This window comes from Psittacula echo (genome assembly GCF_963264785.1).
Source record: "Psittacula echo genome assembly, chromosome: Z".
Taxonomy (NCBI): Eukaryota; Metazoa; Chordata; class Aves; order Psittaciformes; family Psittacidae; genus Psittacula; species Psittacula echo.
Window position 1 is genome coordinate 63299176 of NC_137742.1, and position 16244 is coordinate 63315419.

General features: G+C 46.0%; 2 protein-coding genes across 2 annotated transcripts in view; both read right to left on the minus strand.

Moving 5' to 3' along the window:
• Positions 1-7924: 7924 nt before the first annotated feature.
• Positions 7925-8419, minus strand: CARTPT (CART prepropeptide; the record flags this gene model as incomplete). Its single annotated transcript, XM_080637691.1, has 3 exons — positions 7925-8032; positions 8104-8187; positions 8270-8419. The coding sequence occupies 3 exons, from the start codon at positions 8417-8419 to the stop codon at positions 7925-7927; spliced, it is 342 nt and encodes a 113-aa protein (XP_080493817.1).
• A 6272-nt stretch (positions 8420-14691) lies between these two features.
• Positions 14692-16244, minus strand: part of MCCC2 (methylcrotonyl-CoA carboxylase subunit 2) — a gene marked incomplete at both ends in the record, with an annotated part of 39284 nt that continues 37731 nt past the window's right edge. Inside the window, one exon of the mRNA XM_080637601.1 lies at positions 14692-14809. Within this exon, the coding sequence (XP_080493727.1) occupies positions 14692-14809 (118 nt within the window). The remainder of the gene's footprint in view (positions 14810-16244) is intronic.

Sequence of the window (16244 nt, forward strand, 5' to 3'; positions counted from 1 at the left end):
TCAGTCTGATCCTAGAGCATCAGATGTCAGCACACCTTGAAAAGTAAACAGTTCTGGATAGAGCTCACTGTGATAGCACAAGTGCAAAACAGGACAATAACAGCTTACTTTACCAAGAAGGCATTTTTCATCATTGCATGTTTGTCATAAGAGGATATGGCAAAACACAGACTGGGATGAGCTGGGTTGAACGAGCAATGCTCTATTCCCAGCCCCACCAAAAATGTCCATGGGCTAACAGCATCACACTTCAGAGCCTGTGGTTAATGTGCATGTGTATTTTATTTTGTTAGTTTTGCCACTGAACCTTTGGGGAGTCTTTCAATAGGAAAGCGCTGCCACAATGTGGTATCTTGAGCACTCAGAAACTCTTCAGTTTCTCAAAGACGCAGTAACACACTACGGAAAAAGGATCAGCAGACCCAGCCTGTGATGATCCTCTGTCCATCTCCATGTCTGTTGAGCTGTCTATGGGCACTGTACCCCTCCTCAGGTGAGGGGTATAGAAGGCAATTGACCTCCTTCCCAAATAGTTCCATGCAGCTGTTAATAAGGAACTCCACCAGCACTTTCACCTGCACATATCAACACATTGGTTTCAATTCAAGAGGCAGAAAGGGCATCAGCCTTTCTGACTCCGGACCCTTTCTTATGTTCAGAAAGTTGAATCCATGTCGCTGCGCTTATGAAAAGCTCCTCCACAAGCATTTCACAGAGGTAACAGCAAGATGCTTCTCACTGGGAATGCTCTGATTGTTCCAGATTGGTGTAACAGGTTGGTAAAATTAAATGTATTTTGTCTTTTACCTCCGTCAGCACTCCCCACAGGAGCAGGTTCTTGCTCAACACATTTGGTACAGTGCAGATGGCAAGATTGCTTAATCGATCCTGTTTGTTGGTAAGTTTTGCCTGATATGGTACAGCAAGAGTCAGTAACTCCTTGAGGATTAGGAGCCTGGCTTGACAATTTGTCAGTAACCCTAAGGGAACATGAACATGATGTAACACCACAGTGGCTGCTACTGATTTACACTGCAACTGCTGGCCACTCCTTACAAGGGTAATTCTGTGGAGCAATCTCAGGTCCTTAAACAAGTGTTCTGACTTGAGGAATGCTTTTCTGTGCCATTTTCCCCCCAAATCTCACTCCACAGCAGCAGTAAGTAGCTGTCAGAACCAAGAGGATTTTACAGGAAACCATCAGTTTGCAGGGAAGTCTCAGGCCTCTACCAGTCTCTCCACACTGGTGGCACTACTTGCAAAACTTACTCCTTCAGTTCTTCTAATCTCTCCTCCTCACTCGTCTTCTCCAAGGGTCATATCCAGTCCTTGATAGAGGTCAGCCAGCAAAAGCTTCAAGGGCATGTTTCAGGATAAGTCTTGCAATGCCAAGAGCTTCAGATAACGCTTTGAATGCTCCCTCTGATACCAAAGGAAACACTCCAGTGACTCTGGCTTGGAGGAGGCAGGTTGTTTTCCACAACATTGACAGAGCAGGCAGCTGCTGGGGTATGGGCCAAGCAAGCTCACGCTAGCCTGCTAGCTGGACTCCCATTCTTCTCTGCCCTCTGCTATCCCCTAAATGTCAATGTGCTTTTGTGAGGATAACACTCAAGGAGACCATGAAGTGAGTTTCTCATGCCAAGAGCGAGAGGCAGAACAGGAGGAACAGAAAAGGAGGCAGAGAATAAAAACACTCAACTTGGAATTGAAATCTGAGAAACAAGAGTTTGGCTGCACTGTAGCTTTAGTGTGGGCTGCTGGCTAGGACAAAGCCAGTCACTGAAGTGAAAGCTGTGGCATGGCAGGGAGAACTTGCAGCCCCAAATCAGAAATCACCTTCACAACCAGCACCAGCAGCTGTACAGTTTGGCTTCCCCAGTTAACATCCCCTCCTCTGCCTAGGGCCTCCTTCAGCTCCCAGTGTGCTTTCTTGCTGGAAGCTGGTCCAAATAGCCCCTCAGCTGATAGCCCTTTCATGTACAATATATCCAGGAGTTCCTGTGGGAAACATGGGCAACTTTGATGAACATAGACCCTATGGTATGTAAAACCCTCTTGGAGTCAGAAGCAAGTTTAGACAGCGACATGCATCTTGCTTTACTGTGATGGGATCTAGATGTTGCTGCAGGGAGATCACGTTGGGATAAAGCTCACCTTCCGCCAGCACAGAAATCATTTTATGATGGTGAACTCCTTTCATTGCCGTGAAGACAATTCTGCTTCCTTCCTAGAGGGGAACAGGGCATGGGTCAAGTCTTCATAGAATCACAGACTGGTTTGGGTTGGAAAGGACCTTAAGATCAACCTGTTCCAACCCCCCTGCCATGGGCAGGGACACCTCACACTAAACCATGTCACCCAAGGCTCTGTCCAACCTGGCCTTGAACACTGCCAGGGATGGAACATTCACAACTTGCCGGGGCAACCCATTCCAGTGCCTCACCACCCTCACACTAAAGTACTTACTCCTTACAGCTAAAGAGGGTCCCCAGGCCCCTGCTTGCAAAGCAAGAGTAAACAGGACTGAGACTTAAGGCTGAGCAGCATCACTGCAGCAAGGGCTGTCTTCTTCCCAAGGTAAGGTGAGCTGGAGCTGAGGTGGACCCCAGCACAGGCAATGCACTCACCAGTGGTGCACAGCTGGGTGCTGGTAACATGGTCCATCACCAGTCCCAGGAGAGGCAAGTGATGAGCCAGGTCCACAATCCATCTGGGGAATGCAGTCAGAGGAGATGGGGCTGGAGATGGGGCTGGAGGCAAGCTACAACATCTGGATGAGGAGTCTGTGTGAAAGACAAGATGCCTTCAGCATAGGTTTGAGCTGACTCCAGGAGACAGGGCTGGGGACTGAAGGCCCATCTGTGAGCTGAAATGGGCCTCACACAGGCAGAGTGAGGAATGGGGTGTAGGAGGGATGTGTGTTGGGCGGTTTGTGTGATGGCACCAGGTAAGACTGCTCAAGCCCCTGAGTCCCTTTTTGTGCACAGTCCCTTCCCAGCAAGAGATGACATCCACCTTGCAGAGATCTAGACTTAAAGGTGGCTTGCTGGGTGTTGTAAGCCAGGAAAGTATAGGTGTGTGCTTCAACTTGCTTTAATGATCATAATTTAAAATTAATTTAAACGATTAATAATATAAATTAATAAAATAATTAAATTATAATAATAAAAAAGTAACCCAAATCTCATTCATCACAGTTCAGCTAACACACTCATTTAGACGAGAGACAGCTGCCTGCTGAGAATTTATTTCATTCCAACACTGCCACCTCTTGTTCATCCACAGATATTATTTTGCCCAGTTCCAGCCTGTGGTGGATTCACCAACACCACAAAGGCATAAAACTTCTAGTACTTGTGTTAAAATCACAGAAGATATAGCATATACCTCACAAGGTATAGCAACTGAGCAGATGCAAAATCATGTACTTCCATGCAAATTGCAAACAGATAGAAAGCCTGAAAACATCCACATCCACAGTGTTAACTGGTATATAATTGTTTCTTCTGGTAACTCAACAAACGAGATGCTGAAAGAAAGTTTCCTCTTTCAGGGAATATTTTTAATAATAAAAAAACACCAACCAAAAGTCAACAAACCAAAAAAATGTCACCACACAGCAACAACCAACCAACCAAACCAAACCCCAAGCAGCAGCAAAATCCACCCCAGCAGAAAATGTCATGGGATTTTTCCAGGGAGTGTGAAACACACTGCGTCCATGCAATGTTATCTCCAAACTCTGACTTCTGATGTGAATCTCAGTTGTCCTCTCAGTACTTTCCCCATCTTGTACCCCAGAGGCTCTCACCCAAAGGCATACATTTCCCTGACGCTGATTAATGAAGATCAATGCCTGCTTTGCCTGTGCCAGGGACAGCAAGTCTGAATTGTGAGGAAGAGAAGACTTGGCTGCAGATGAGCAATGTGAATTGGTCATCTTTGTCTTTGAGTTTCTGACTAGGTGTTTTCTGGGAAGAGATTCAGCAAGCCCTAGAAGAAGCAGGACCAGAAGGTGATTCACACTCTGTGCTAGCAGTAGAACATGGGCAAGGCCCATAGAAACCAAGGAGAATAAAAAATCAGCACAATCCAGTTAGGCCTATTTGTCCCACTGCTTGCCATTCAACTAGCTCATTTAATTGGGGTTAGACTAGTGAATAAGGATGGGTTTCCTGCATGGGTTCCCTTTCCAGCTGGAAGATCCAATCAAAAAGAAAACAAAGCTCTTGAAATGGAGTTGCCAGCAGGCAGACATATTTACCATGGATGAGTCTTAATGGGCTGACACTTCAGGCAAATGGGGTTTTTTATGTCATGCTCAGTAAACACATTATTTCTGAACCACAGAATTGAGTCAAAACTCTCTTGCAGCTCTCTCTGCTGTCTAAACCCAAGATGAACCCTCAAAAGCTGTGGTGCTTGTTTTGGGTACTCAGCTAAGTTGTGTGTAGGGCCCACCTTGGAAGTGTTAGTATGCTCCCTTGCCTCCTCACTGATGTTAACTAAGACAACCTCACTTTCTGTTCTCATAAATGCCCCAATCCAGTCACAGGGCTCTATTACTTTTTCTGCAGGCTCCAGAGTCAACAGAGGCACAGGATAGTCCAAGAAGGGTTTATTCCTGAATGGTCTTCCCACAACAGGTCAGAACTATGGCGATAGGCTTTTGGTATGTCTGTGAGACGCTCTGGGAGCGTCCTCCGTTCTGCTGTCTGAAAGACTGCCCTGCTGCTTCATCCAGCAAATCTGTTGGGAATGTGTCCTTGATGTTGATCTCGTCAGTGACCTTGTACTCTGGATCAATGCCATAGGGAACTGGGTAGGAGCTGCTCTGCCCCTTCTCTCTTTCTTTTTGTTGGGAAGAAGGTGATAGTTGCAGAACCCAGACCCTTTGTAAAGAAGATGTGAAGCTGAGACTGCTACAAGTCCACATTAAGTTCTTACTGAGCTGCATGGTCCTCAACTGTGTGGTAGGACCCAACTCTCCCACCTGGGCCAAGAGAGCCTGTTCTGCTGCCTGGGGCTATTCTTCCCCAGATGCATTTCATGGATTGAACTGCATGGTTCGCTTTGGACCATCATGCAGGTCATCAACAAAGATGTCAAATGGTATTGAAGCCCCTGTTGCCCCTGGTGTACACCACTGACAACTGGCCTCCAGCTGTCCATCTCCCACAGCACATGTGGACACATCCTGTCAGGCACTGGGGTGCATCCTGCAGGGGCTGCTGGGGGCTGGAACCATTGGGGGCTGTCCCTAGTGTGGCCAGACCTATCCCACTCCTATCCCACTCCCCAGAGAGGGGGCAGGGCAGGCACAGGTTTTCCTCCTCACCTGCTTTTTTCAATCTGTAGGGTAGAAATAACTGTAACATAATGTAATCGACATGATAAGAGCCCTCAGGCTGGTGAACACAGTATCACAGAGAATATTCTCACAATGACAGCATTACGCAAGTGAACCATAAATCCCTGTTTCCTTAAGTTTTAAATTTAGAACTCGGATCTTTATTTAAACCACATTATAATTCTGAGCACTGTTACCAGGAAAAACACGAACTGTAAAATAGTCACACAAGCTTATTAATTTTTGACATATTTTAGTCCCGTGTTTCATGTTTCAGTCCGATTTTGCACAAAAGAACCACCAGTAAAAATGTTGCATGTTGAGGCAATCTGCCAGAGCTCAGTTCATTGAGATGGCAGGGTTACCTGGGGCTGGACTCTGTGCAGAGGGGACCACTGAACAGCCTGCATGCCTGAAAGCAACCAGCACCTAAATGTAAGACCTTTTGTAATGTGTGTGTCTGTGTGTGTGTGTGTGTACGGGAACCAAGCCCAGATGCTACAAAAACGATTTCAATATTCCACAAGAGATGAAGAATAAATGCCTCTACAGTGACCCTGGGAAATACCATAAAGACATCCACAAGCACAGGTTCCAGTTTACCAAACCTAATACACACCTCCATCTCTGTGAATGCATCATCACACCTCTCCTCCGCAGGCCAGCACCAACCCACGGGCACAAAATCTGCAGTCACAGCTCGCAGCCACCTCTGCCTGGAAAATCCCACTTCTGCATCCCTTCTCATTTTGTATCCCTTCCTCCTTGTAAAGTCCTCCTTGAACAGTGTTCCCACCATTTGCACCACGGTGCTCCCCTACTTTAACACCCCCCTTCTGCCCCTCAAACCTCAAAACACACTGCTCCCCCCTGACCAGTACTGCTTCGCCCATGCATGGCATCCCCCAGCAATCTGGTCCAGTCTGCTCCACTGGCTTTCACACCCTCTCTGCATGCTTGTAGCTTCTGTTTATATTATTTTTCTCTCAGGGATATCAAGAGCTCATCTCTGTCCTGGAAAATAATATTAATAGCAATAATAGTGATAATGGTAACAATAGCAATAGTAGTAATAACTGCAGTAAAAGCCACAATAGTCACAACGATAATAGAAAACCCAGTGTGATGTCTCTTTTTGCAGTCAGTTTTTCTGCACCCGTTTCAGCCAGGCTTCCTCCTGTTTACTCCTTTACTGTTCAGGAGTAAAGCAAGGGCCTTACAGAACTCTCTTTTCTTTCACAAGTCTCTGGGTTTCTCACTTAAATTTGTGCTCTCTTCAGCACCAAATATGAAACTTGTTTGGAGGAGTGCTTTTTCCCCAAGCCTACCTTGGCACACACAGACCCTCATCTCCCAGCTGGTAGAGATAAAAGCTGATTCTGGCATGCACAGACGCACACGAGTTATGACCGATGGAGAGGAAAGAAGTTCTTTCAGAGGTCCATCATTTATGGGAATAAAACACAAAGCACCAAAAACGATCCAGCCCATGGTGGTTGCCTCCCTGCATTGCCTCCCCAGCCCAAGTCTTGCGGCTGGGATGGACCCTGCACTCTCCCAAGGGAAAACCTGAGGTCCAAATTGTCTGTGTTCCCCACAGTCCCTCTGGGTACCCGTGGGGCAGGGAGCAGGTGTCAGCCAAGCCATCACCAGAAGAAACGAACCCCAGTTTCCAGCCTGTCCTGAGCCGGCTGGCAGCCCAGCGGAAGCACACAATGATGCAAGTGGTTGCAGTAATTTTGGAGTAACCCTCAGCATCTCCCTCTGAGTGCTGGGGATTCCTGTGCGTGAAATTAAAACTTCTTCCAAAACACTGTCATCAGAACAGTGACTTTATTAACGGAGACAAAGGCTTAAAACAAGTTATGAGTTTGCTAAAACACAGTGTTTTTATGGAGGACGGACATCTTTCTGTACATCAATTCATCGTAGAAACATGAGCAATTTGGTCTAGATGATCAGGATATCCCCTAGTAGTCTGCAACGGATCCAGTCAGCTTTCTCTCCGTGGTGGCTCCCGTAAAGCAACCGATTCCCGCCGGCACCGCCCAGCCACGATCCCGCCGGTCCCCAAACACCGCTACCCCCGGGGTGCGCCGAGGTGGGACCCTTCGGCTGGGTCAGGGGTCTCCGCACACATCCGCCCCCCCACCACAGCCCGGGGGATCCCCTGGGCCCGGCCCCTCCGCCGGCCGCCACGGGAAGAAGCCGGGCGCCCCGGGGCACGGCACGGGGCCAGCCGTGCTTCCGGGCACGCACGGCTCGGCTCTGCACCGCACGGGAACGACTCGGCAGCTCCCGGTACCGGCAGCTCTACTCGGCAAGGCACGGGCTGGGTGTTTCCTGGACGGACAGAGTCAGATGGTGAAGGAGGGGAAGGAAGAGAAGGAAGAAGGAAGGAGAGAAAGAAAACAGCTCCATGGATGTCGGATGTCGCGGACGGCGTTACACAGGCGACGCGGGGGCTTCTCGCTGCGTTTCCCCGGGCGGACGAGCCGCCTTGGGTCGGCACGTTAGGGCGAGGAGATGTCGGTGCCTGCGCTCCCGGCGGCTTGTCCAGGGGCGCTCCGCTCACAGGCACTTGAGGAGAAAGGAATTGCACGACGTCCCCCGGGGGCAGTCGCACAGCTTCCCGATGCGGGCCCCCTTCCTCACGGCGCACTGCTCCCCGGCGTCACACTGCGGGCAGCGACAGGCGGTGAGGGTGGCCAGTCCCGCCACGCCCCGTCCCATCCCGCCGCGGCACTCACCATGGGCACCTGCCCGAACTTCTTTTCGTAGTGCGGAACCCTCTTGCTCTTCAGCTTCTCCAGCACCTCCTGCAGCGCCTCGATCTGCCGAGAGATCCCACAGCCCACGTCAGGCCGCGCCCGCCCGCCCGGCGCCCCCCAGCCCGGCCCCGGCCCCTTGCCCCACCAGCTCCTTCTCCCGGGAGGAGCCGCCGCCGCCGCCGCCGAGGGACCCCAGGTCGCGGCCGCGGCGCGGTGGTGTCGGCCCCTGCCCTCGGGCACTCAGCAGCAGGGCTGCCGCCACGGCGCAGAGCGCCAGCGCCCGGCAGCTCTCCATGGTGCTACCGTCTCGACGGCCGCTGCCGCGGCCGCATTTATAGCGCCGTGCCCGCCCCGCCGTGCGTCAGCGCCCCCCGCTGCCGCGCCGCTCCCCGGATCCGCACTGCTCGGCTCGGCTCGGCTTGGCTCGGCTCCCCCTCCCCTCTCCCAAGGGCCCAAGTGCTTGTGCCCCAAAGCCTCTGTCCCGTCAGAAGCACTCCCCGAGGGGAAAACGGGCTGCCGCCCGACACACTGTGGCTTGGGCCAGGTCAGTCCCATGTTGCGGGGCAAGAGGGGGAAGCTTTTCTCTAGCCTGTGGTGGTCGGGACGGACAAGAGAGCAGGAAGCTGGTGGACACTCAAAGGAGCGAGTGGAAGTTGAGCCATCAGGGAGACCAGTCTTGGAAACCAAATCAGGGACCTGAGACGAGGGAGTCAGTAGCCCGTGGGCTAAGGAACAGCACAGTGCAGGGGGAGGAAGACTCAGGGTGGGAAGATTAACCTGAAGATAGGGGGAAGATAAAAGATGGTGAGCAACCAGCTGATGAGAGTGGGAGGCTTGAATGAGGACAGGTGGGACTGCCAACAGGGTGAGAAGGCTCAGGGCCACCAAGAGTAAGGTAAAAAGCAACATAAAAAAAACCCAAGATGAAAGTAATCGCTGGTGTTTGGAGCAGAACTGTGAAACAGTGCTTGATAATACCGCATTACTGAGCTGGTGCTCCATGAGCATCATCCATTGCGTGTGTGAAATGAGGCCACCTCCTTCTGGGATGAGGAAAAGCACAGTCGCCAAAAGGAGATCCAGCATCTCCATTCAGCTCTTCCTGCTAGTGTTCGGCTCTGCAAGCTTGGTAGCCTCATGTTCATCCACAATGCAGCCAAAAAGCTCCCTGACAGTGCCAAGCCTGCCCAAGCCTCATGGTCAAGGTGAGGACAGGAGGAACGCAGGAGCAGCTTCCCCCACTAGGAAGAGCAGTGCCATGCCAAGGAGAGCATGCATAGTAAGGGTAATAATAATAGTAAGCCTGCCTATGGGAGGGCTCTGCTCCCAACTCTGCAGTGGCACAGGGATGATCCTGACCTCCAGCCAGTGGCAGCAGGAGCTGGGCTGAAACTCCATGGGTCAAGGGAGCATATTCTGGAGAAGGAGGAATATGGAAAACCTCGTTAACAAAACTGTCCTAGCTGGCTGTAAGGGAGCTAGATACAGCCTGAAAAGGCAAATCAATGTGAGCCAAAAAAGCTCAACCGGTTGTTTAAAGAAAATCAAACAGGCCCAGGGATGCATTTTGCCAAACAGAAAGGCAGTGTTTAAAGGAACAAGAGGAGTGTGGCTAAACGAGTGAATTTCAGCAGCATCATTTTGTTTGAGGCAATAAACAGACTCTGGTCTCTCAAACTATCATGCTGCTTGTCCCCAGAGCTGCATGTTCGTCTCTTGCTGTTACCTCCTCCCACACGCTCTTATTGATCATCGCATCCAGCAAAGGTCTCCTCTGTAATTGCTGTTCAGAGCAGAGATCTTCTGCATGTTTGCATTAATCCTCCAGCCTTTTTTTTTGCCACAGGAAAGGCTGAGATGTCAGACATCAGTGGATCCCACATCCCAGGCTGAAGGCAGAACGCAGCTGCAAGAAGTATTGGAAATGATGGGCTTGCCAAACAAGGCTTCTTAGAGCAGAGAAATAACAGGCTTAGAAAAATGCAACACTTCACATGGAGAGGCAGATATATGCCTGCTCAACTTTGAAAGCAGCGTCTGTGGAGCCTGACCAAAAAAATTCAAACCATATTTTATAGTATGCGGATTACTCACGCAGTGCTGAGACACTACAGAGATGCTCAGAAAACACCACCTTTTCCTTTCCAACTTCCACTTCCAGTACAAACCTGAGTTTGTTAGGTCCCCCAGTAAAATTACTGTTGAATGTGGAGGCAATTATAAAATTGTATATCCAAGAGTCATTGTGTCTCTCTGGCCACAGACATGCACAGACCTGTATGTTTCTGTGCCTGCCACTGTCTCTGCAAATATCACTGTCCCCTGCTCCCTGCTCAGCCCTTCTTGTAGATTTTGTCTCTGGGCATAAAAAAAGCCATAGGACACGGGATAGCTAAATTATTAAACACAAGTGTCAGAAGTGACCTTGTCAAGGAGCAGAACAGGGGCAAGGTATAAAAATGCACAATCACTGTTTACAGCTACAAAAAGGTGGGTACATTTTGGCAGCATCAGTAGCCTAAGACAACTGGCTATGAAATTACGGGAGTCCATGGCACTGTAGGTCTCAGCTCCAGGTAATCCACACAAAATGCCATCAGACCTCAGAGACAGACAGCTCTGTGGTAGATGTGCATTAGTTCAAGCTTCTCAAAGTAAACTTACTTTCTCTGTAACGACTATTACTGCAGATGATGCACAAACAGGACACAACCAATGTGCATGAATAACTGTATTGTCAAACAGGTAGTTTTTGAAGTTGTACATGGTATATGCTTTTTCATAATCACACCCTTCCATCGTGATCAATTAATTGAATGTAATTCTAAAAGTGGGGAAATAATAATGAAGGTGTCTATTGACACTGGTATCAGAACAATGGAGTATCCATTGAGCATTTCTGATGCATTTATGTGTTCTAGTTTCGGCTTGACGTAGACACAGAGTTGGATGGATTTTATGACTACTAGACCATAGAGATTAGTGTGAAGCACTTGTTCAAGTGCTCCACTGAATCAGAGCCATGAAAGTGGACATCTGGCTTTAAATGGATGCTTTAAGGCTTTGCTGAAAAGCAGTGGGATTTTAGAAGTGCTTTGTTGAATTGCCTTGATTTATCAACCTCAGTTTAAAAAGAAAAAAAAAAAAAGTTAATATATTGTACCACTGCTGGTTTTCTGAATCAAGACATTTCTTTGGCTGGAATCTGGAACAGGAAGGAAAATTTAAGATAAATCAGGGTTCTGCCACATTTGAAGCAATAATAGAGTCCAGAGGCATACTTGAAAGATAACATCTGCTTCAGCAGAAGATACCAATTCATCTGGATCAGTAACGGATTGGAAAATGCCATCTGAATAAAACATGGGTTCTCACAGGAACACCAAATAACAAATGCTAACACAAACACTGAGGCTACAAACTCCCCATTAGAATAACCCCAAAATGCGGTTAGCTCCTCATGGGTTAGTTCTGGAAAGACCAGACAGGAACAGAAAGGTACCCTGAAAGCCTAGAGCACCGAGTTCGAGGTCCTGGTCCACCACAGCTTGTGTGCTTGATATGGCAAAGTCATTTCCCTTGTTCCTCAACTGCCAGCTGAGAAGTCAGTGTCATCCTAAGTTCCATCCTTTCCAGTAATTATAGAGATTAATGGTTCAGCTGCTCCAACACTACAGTGAATAGGTGATACATACCTGAGACAGGTAGGACAAGTCTCAAAATTGTCACCTACAGCTCTTACGTTGCCTCTACCATCAGGAATCTTATGCCTTTGCAGTGGCAGCTACCTTTTATTTAGGTTTATTTCACATTTCTTTCATTAAACTTCAAAAGGAGAGCCTCCTGGTAGAACGATGGCAATGGGAAGTGAGAATGACTGTGTACTGGAGTCCATATCAAATAAACCTAAACGGTAGCTGCCACTGCAAGGCTATAGACAGCATAAACGTATCAACATCACCAAATGCGGTATAAACACAGAGTCCAACTCTTCCCTCCTGGTGGGTCCACAGACCACAGGTTTTCCAGCAGATCCCTGGGTGGCAATAGTCCATTTTTGCCATCAGAGCGCTGCCGTGCACAGTGTGCACTGCGTACAGCCAGTGGCTACATACAAAGCACAGCATGTTAACCTGCAAAAGCTTCTCCAAAATCGTCTGCTATGCAGTAGGGGAGCAATAATCACTAGTGATTCCTTGAATGGTTAATCTTCAGGGAAGGAGGTCTGGTTCTGTAACTCCCCTAACCAGAACAGGCTGACAGGATGCTAACAGTCCGTGTGGATGAATTATATTTGTTTAACAAGTTTCCAAAGGTAAGTTTTAAGGCAGAACATGCTTATTTATTCAGAGACATGTTTTGACACGGTTTACACACATATTTAGAGGAAGCAATTTTGGTAACTGCAAATAACTGTCCTTTTAGACATAAAAAGTTATAGGGAGTTATCTTTCTCAGAAGCACGAATCCTCTGAAATCTATCTGCTTCCATTATCTGTATCCCAGGATTATCTGTTAACTAGTTCCAACTCAGAATGATTTCATTACCAGTCTCACTGAAAGATTATATTCAAAGAAAAATACTCCAAAGAGAGCAATTTTCTCACCAAAAAAATGCAGTACTTCTTATGGCTTTGGGAGAAACACTCGGGGGAAAGTGACCCCCCACAATTTACAGCAGAAAAACAACAGGTGCCTGAACTGATTATTCAGCCATAGCAGGAAAAAATATGGAGCATTTCTTCTTATTGGAAGCTATTAATAGCAATCATTTCAGACTCCAAAAACTTTTGTCTCCCCAGCTACATTTTATATATATATATATATATATATATATATATATGCATTTAAAAGTAGGGACTTTTTAAAGGCATTTCAGAAGTCCAGCAACCATAAATAATGTCACTGCACTTTAGGGATAAAGAAATCCTAGGTCATACCCAACATGGTCACAAATTTGAGTAGTAAGATAAGAACAAGAATCAGTGGCATAAAAGCACAGCTCTGTGCTCAGCTGCCATTTACTGGAGTATTTTAAAGTCTTACTCTCTGCTAAACATGTATTTAATATATTGAGAACATTTCAGCACAACAGCAGATCACATGGTGTGCACACCTACGGAAGTAATCTTTCTAGCAGTGAAGAACACACCAGGTTTTAGACATAGTTCTCTGCAAAATGAGAGAGAAAAACAGTCTTTCAGTGCAATGCAGATGCATACCAGAGACCCCACAGCTCAACATATCCTCTTCATCAGAGATTAGCAACAGGACAAGGGGGAATGTGTTTAAACTTAAACAGGGGAAGTTCAGGTTAGACATGAGGAAGACATTATTTATTGTGAGGGTGGTGAGGCACTGGAAAAGGTTGCCCAAAGAAGTGGTAAATGCTCCACCCCTGGCGGTGTACAAGGCCAAGTTGGACAGAGCCTTGGCTGACATGGTTTAGTGTGAAGTGCTCCTGTCCATGGCAGGGGGGTTAGAAATGGATCATCATAGAATCATAGAATAGTTAGGGCTGGAAAGGACCTAACTAAATCATCAAGACCAAAATCACCTTCCAAGTCCAGCTAGCACAGTATTTGCCTTCTTATTCTAGGCGCACTACATACCAAGCATGTAGTTTCTACAATGCCCAGTATTTCTAAAGAGAACGAATAAAATGCCAGGCACTGAATTCTTGAAAAACATTACACTGCAACAAACTATGATAAATAGAAGATTAACCAAAGCGCTTCAGCATCAAAATATCACTGAAGTCAGCGGGAGTCAGCTATGTGCTCTGGGTGAAACACTGATCAATATGGGGAGAATGCTTTGTCTTCATGAAGTTAAAATTGCTAGAAGGATCACACAGCAAGATGTTGAAACACCTTTGCAGCCAACCCATCCTCAGAAGCGCTTCCAGCACTCTGCAGCTCCCACAGATACCAGTACTCTCCCCAGCTCTTTCAGAAAACACTATGCATCCGTCAGGTTCTGTTGTTGTTTTGATTTCAGGGAACCATATAGAAGAGCAATGCTTTTCGGATGAAAGCCAGAGAAAGGCCAAAATGCCAACAACTGCGTGAAATCTGTAATTTCATGCTGTGCTGAACAACCTGGCTGCTCTTACAGCACTTCTTTTGCAAAAATTATTTATTAGCATGGTTTTAAATGAGATGCTTATTGGTGGATTGTAAAAATATTTTGCATTTATAGGAGACATACAAAGAAGAATTAGAAGAAATAAAGCAGCTGATAAGCACCAAATGTGTAGCTGATTTTGCAAATTTATTTATGTAAGAGATAGCATCAGTAGTTTCTTGTCAAATATTAAACATAATGCTACAAGTTGCAGCTTATTCATGCAATGCAGTGTTATACAAGCACTGCGACTGGTCTCAAATTACTATCAAAATACTGAAGTGTGATGATTCCTCAGTGTAAATAAATAATTACAATATTTCTATTAAAACCAGCATTGTATAAATCTCTATTTTTAGATCACATTGACATTGTGGTTAGTTTGCCCTCCAGCCCCAATTAAAATATACATAGGTAATTCTGATGAGCATACATTTAAGTTTACATCCTGAAAACCCCAAATTCTGTCTTCTTTGTGGGTGCATTTAAAGCTGCACTGAGGCTAAGGCCCAAAACCAGTCTTGTGTCAGCTGGATCAATAATTCCATCATCCCATAATCTAGAAAAAACAAATAAATCAAGCAATCATTATAAAGGATGTTAACATACACAGCAGATAGGTCTTCAAGCACATGAAGCTGGAAATGGCTATACTAAAGAGAGTGGACTAAAGAGCTAAATTATACTTGAAGACATGGAGTTAATTAACCTTAACCATTAACGCAACGGACTGGTATGTGTTACTCTGTGTAATGTGTCTTCTAAAAGAAATTTTGGACAAAAGAAGAACGTCATGTCTATATATTTCAAATGACAGTATTCATACTTCCTTTTAGTATGAAATCATCACCTTACAGAAAAGAGGCCCTCTTTGGTTTTTAATATTTACATGGACAATGACCTTTTATCAATTATCTATCTTCTTCTAGTAAGAATGCATAAGTATTCTGTAATAAATAATTTAAAATATTCTAGTAAGAATATTTTAGAGACTATATTACATCATTTTTTACATTACTCGGGTTAGTTCAGCTGCCAGATGAGAATGATATATGTTTATTCTTTCATCATTAAAAGACCAGAGTAAATTCCAAGTACTTCCAGTATTTGTGGTATTTATTTTTTCTGAAGGCCATTTCTAAACAACTACCCTTCTTAACCCAGTCCTGAAATCAATTAAATTATGAACAGGCAATTACCAAATTCCCAAGTCCCCAGAATCAAACATACTTGTATATAGTCTCTTTGATATTATATAAAAATTTAAGTACTTGTGGCATCAGTTCTCTGTGACAGCTCTACCCTATCCAAAATAAAATCTATGTCAAAACTCCCAGCAGGCCACAAAACCATAAATATTCTATAACTACTACCTCCCCAGCACAATATTTAAACAAGATAACACGTTGCTCATTGCAACCCAGTCTCGCTGAAATAAGCATGCATTGTAATCAGGATCTGCAAAACATATACACAGTATCTCTGGTTAAGACAGTGATGCTCCTCCTCCATCCCATCTGCATTCTTTTTTGAACCTACGTCAGTGTTGGCTAATGTTTAATTGTTTGTCTATGGAAAACTTAAAAATACAAGAAAGGGTCATGAACAGGGAGCTAAGGCTGACTCCACCAAGAGAAAGCACAGCCATTCCTTCCTAATAGAAGTTTCCAGCTGCAACTTTCCAGCTGCAAATTGACTATTGTTGCAGATTAACTGAAAAAAAAAATCTTAGACAGGAAATTACATATTTTGCACTCTTCTCTCAATACTAAATGTGCCAATCTCATCCTCTGAAGAAAAAGGCCTGCAAACTGTACTTAAACACATGCTGATAAGTTCAAGGCAGCAGCAGACACTTTCCATCTTTGGTTTGTTTCACCATTTCCTGTGAAAGTTAATATTCATCAAATCAGATAAAAATATTAAGAGACTGACATGCTTTTTATTTTACAACAAATACATGTATCTATCCTAGGATGCACAAAGTAGAATTG